At 40.3% G+C, this 4,513-nt stretch overlaps 1 protein-coding gene across 1 annotated transcript; it reads right to left on the reverse strand.

Annotated features, from left to right (window-relative positions):
• Positions 1 to 951: 951 nt before the first annotated feature.
• On the reverse strand, positions 952 to 3,652 carry nanos1 (nanos homolog 1). The gene has a single exon (XM_079631647.1). The coding sequence runs from the start codon at positions 3,396 to 3,398 to the stop codon at positions 2,709 to 2,711; it is 690 nt and encodes a 229-aa protein (XP_079487773.1). The 5' UTR covers positions 3,399 to 3,652; the 3' UTR covers positions 952 to 2,708.
• Between the last annotated feature and the right edge of the window lie 861 nt (positions 3,653 to 4,513).

The following is a 4,513-nucleotide window of genomic DNA, read 5'->3' on the forward strand; positions in this document are numbered from 1 at the left end:
TTTAATGAAGTGTCTCAGCTGTGTGTGTGTCTGAATGAGATGAGAAAGGGAAAAAGGGAGAGGGGATGGAGGGAAAGATTTGGACGGGCCTGTTGACAGGAGAGAGACGCCCTCTGTTCTCTCCCGGACGCCCCTCTCCGAGAGGACCAGAGGTTGCGTGATGACATCACCATCGGCAAACCATGACATGAAATTGCTTTTCTGTCCTGTGTGGATGTATTATCTTTTGAAACAGGACAGATAAGGAATATCGGATAAGGAATATATATTGTTAGTCAGTTGCAAGTGATGATCTGAGAGACATTGTTATTCAAGAGAGCATCTGATTGGACACAAATCTGTGTAGTGTAACATGAGAAATCAACATTTTTGGTCTGTTTTGATGGAAGATAAAAGCTGTAAATTGTATATTTTTATTTGATTTAACGCTGGAATACACTACACGTCATTTGCCCAGATTTTTTTATTCAAACTGTGATTCTATTCAGTCGGAGGATATCAAACATGTTTAATATTTTGAGTCGAACTTAGAACACATCATTTTCATTTGCAATGCCACACAAGGCAAATGTTGTGAGTTTGTTGTGTTTGTAGAACTTGAAATTCTGTAAGTCTGTGATCCTCAATTGTTTAGTGTATGATTTTTTTTCTGCAACCATTGCCAAGTCGGCAACTGAATGATACCTAGCCTTTAGACTATATACACAGTAGATGCTTTTAGATGCTTGTTTGGTTGTTTAAAACGATCAGAGAAACTTCTCGTTTGTTCTCCTTTTCTTTGTTTCTGTTTTGTAACATTTATGAAGAGAGGAAAGGCCTGTAGGTGAAGAGAGGTCTTGAGTGGTGATGGGAATGAAGTGGGATTCACAAAGACCCTTATTGTGACAGTGACACAGGCTCACATGGGCCTGCTAAACGCAATCCGTAGGGACGACAACATGAAAGCGCCAGTTAAACTGTTTATTCATCTAGTGAGTTCATCTCTTTTATTTATGCACAGCAGCATACAGGGAAATTGTGACAAAATATAAATAAGAAAATCCAACAGTGTTTCTTTTTTTACTCTTTTAATTTAATTACAAAAGTGGCAAATCGGTTGATGTCTTCAACATTTGATTCTCAGTCTCTCTCTCTCACACACAAACCAAGAATGTCACATTGAACAACAACTTAAAATGCATGACGTCATCATCATGATTATTAATATTATGTACAGCTGTCACCTATTAGCAAACAATGCTTAGAGCTTATTGGGATTTCACTTTCGTCCGTAGAATGCACTGGAAAAAAAATACAATTATGTTATACAAAGATCAAAAATATTATTATAAACCCTTGTTATAAATGGTACACTATATTAATAAACTGCTGTTGACATTTTACATGTAAGTACAAAATCTCGGTGAGGTAGTTCCCTCTGAAGTCACTTTTAAAAGGTAAAATACTGAATAGACATCACTTAATTCTTTTCCATTTTTCTGTAATTATTTACAGTACAGCAAATCTATGTTCCTTACTTCATTAAAATTGAATTCCTTTGGTAAACATAACTGTCAGAAATGTGCAGTCCTGCAAGTGTCAAATTGTACATTCATGTTTGCATCCTTTTTTCGTTTTTTTTTTTTTTTGGGGGGGGGGGGGATTATTCTTGTACATAATGCAAAAAGGGGCAAATACATTGTTTTTACAAAAAAGCTTTTTATTAAGAACATTCATACGTGCTTTATTCCACCGTGGACCTTGGAGAACTGATTTGTTGTTGGTTTGTTTGTTCATAAACCTCTCCCTTTCCCCTTTGCTCTCCCAGGATGTTTTGGAGAAAGGTGGACTTTGTATCGAGCTGAAGAGAGGCACCCATAGGATTTTTTTCTTTATTTTTTTCCCTCCAGTGTGTGTTCCCCTTCCTCGGGGTGTAAACATTGAAAGGGCACCTCACACAGAAGAATAGCCTGCGGTCACACTTTACATTACAACGTTCATGTTTACTAATGAGCAACACTGCTTTTTTAAGCTGCAGGAAATTCACTTATTGTTATCAATATGGTTACATGCAACACTTGTAACATGGACTCTGCAATGTAAAATGCCCGACTCTGTCAGTGGGGTTGGAAATAATTTGGCCGATTATGAAGTTATGCTGACAACATGAACGCGCAACAGAGCCTCTATTGTGTTGCTCTGCGCGTCCGTGCTCGCAAATGACAGGAAATTGTGGAGTGGACTTTCAGGAGAGAGCGGAATGGGACTCAGGTTCATAAATGAAGACATGTGGGACATTCTTTAAAATCGCTTAATGGCAAACTAAACTTTGGTTTAAAGACAAAAACGAGGTGCAAGCTTAGCTTACAGTAAAGAAAATACTTGAGTTGAACAGAAGAGCAACTCCTCTGGTGCCAACATTCACGTTTCCCCATTTTAAACAAAAATAACATCTTATTTCACACAAAATGTGACTATGAATCGTGAATAAACATCTAAAACCTATGCGTGAAAAGGAAAAAATAGCTTTTTATGAATAAAGTATGCAATAAAACTATGGAAATAAAGTATCTATAAAAATATAAGAGATTTTTTTTTTTCGTTTAACAAAAACATTGATATCATCTTATTTGTTTGCCTAGTAGTTAAGACTCGGAAAGCCAGTCAATCAGAACAGTCATCTGAAAGAAAATGTTCAGTGCAATACATGTAAGTCTATAGGGGTCTTTTTAGAAGATTTTCACTCGCTTACCACCCACAGCTCTGCCTCCCTTCAGCACTCTCTGGGCAGGCTGGTCTTTGGAGAGAGGGCAGTATTTTATTGTATGCGCGTTGTCCCCGTTGGCACTGCATAGGGGGCATGTGTACGCCCGCAGGATCGGGCACACCACCCTCCCGTCCGGGGTTTTCAGGACGTGCGAGCCGTACACCTCCTCCGGCGCGCCGTTATTCCGACAGAAGACGCAGATCTTTGGCTCCTGCTTGTTGCGCGCGGCCGGTTTCCTCATCTTCCTTTCCACGCCGAACAGATCAAATCCCGCGAAGCCTCCTCCGATGCCCATCTCCCGCTCCTGGGAGGAGGACAGCAGCCCCCCTGTGCCCTGGTTCTGGAAGGGGCTCAGGATGGAGAAGCGCTCTTTCAGGTCCAGGATGGAGGTGGGCGGGGGGCAGCAGCAGGAGTCCAGGTGTCCACCGCTGTCGCCTTCGCCGCCGGCCGCGATTACGCACGGGCACGGAGGGCTGTCGTCCAAGCCCAGAGTGGCTTTCAGGGACTCCGTGATGGAGTTGGGACTCTGGGGGACGCTGTGCTTGTTGTTCTTGGTGACCAGCGTGGAGAGGCCAAGATAGTCATTCCAAAAATTGAAGGTGTAATCGTAGGAGGTGCGCGCGCTCAAGTAGTTGTGGTTCAAAAAATCCATGTTTCTTCGCTCAGCCAAAATGCTTCTCTCGGAGTAAAACAAATGCGATGCGCGTATATTCCGTCTCCTTTCTTTCTGTCTGCTTTCCGGGATCGTAAGTGTGCTCAAGTCCAGTGCGTTTCTTGGGTATGTGCGTCTGAAGAACAGGCATCTGGTTATAAGGCTCCAGGAGAGGCAGGAGGAGGGCGGGGCTCTTTTTCAAACCAAGTTTCTGAGCAGCAGATCCACAGCGTGTTTTCTTCCCGCATGACCAGTGACTGTTCACTGCAGTGGAATGACACCAGGCACTGCTTTGTGGTGGCAAAATAGCCTAAGAAGTGCGTGTTGGAGAGAGATTACACTATTCACATCACGTTTTTTTTCTTTCTTTCTTAATTCAGGGGGCCAGCGGCACATAATCATGTCCAAGATAATACAAATGATTTTTTAAAAGCTCAAAACACATATTTTTCAAATGATAAGAAAGTATACCTTTGTATTCATGTTGGTTTCATGCAGTTTTTTTCAACAACGTTTTGATTTAATGACTTAGTGTCTGAAAATGTGTTAAATTTTTTTTGTAAAAAAGTACTAAATACCATTCCAATACAATTATTTTTGACCCAGTGGTGGGGGTCTAAAGGGGTCCTCTCTCTCTATTTTATGGTCACATGACAACAAAATGGCTTCCTGTATACTGATTGTGCCATACTGACTTATATTTGGCAAAGACAATCTTTTAAAATATTAATAATATTCTAAAATAAACTCATCTCTTTTAAACTCAAGTTTTGAAATACACTATAATAAGGATTATACTTTTTTTTTTCTTGAATTTCAATGAGTCTTTTTAAAGTCTTCAGGCAGTTACACCACCCAAAATGAGTTTTAATTTAGAAAAAAAAAGAAAGAAGTTATTTAAAAAATAGAATCTGTCTTTTTATGTTTTCGAACTCAGGACAAAATCTGAACAAAAAAGTATTAATGCTGCATAGTTGCATAATGTAAGGTCTCGTTTAACAGATCCAGCTCTCGTTCAAATATCGAATGCTCCTCTGGCAAAATATGAAGGGAAAATGACCACTGCAGTCTGTTCACAGATGACACATTATTCCATGGGATTTCCTCTCTCTCCT

Source organism: Phoxinus phoxinus (genome assembly GCF_949152265.1).
Source record: "Phoxinus phoxinus genome assembly, chromosome: 12".
Lineage (NCBI taxonomy): Eukaryota > Metazoa > Chordata > Actinopteri > Cypriniformes > Leuciscidae > Phoxinus > Phoxinus phoxinus.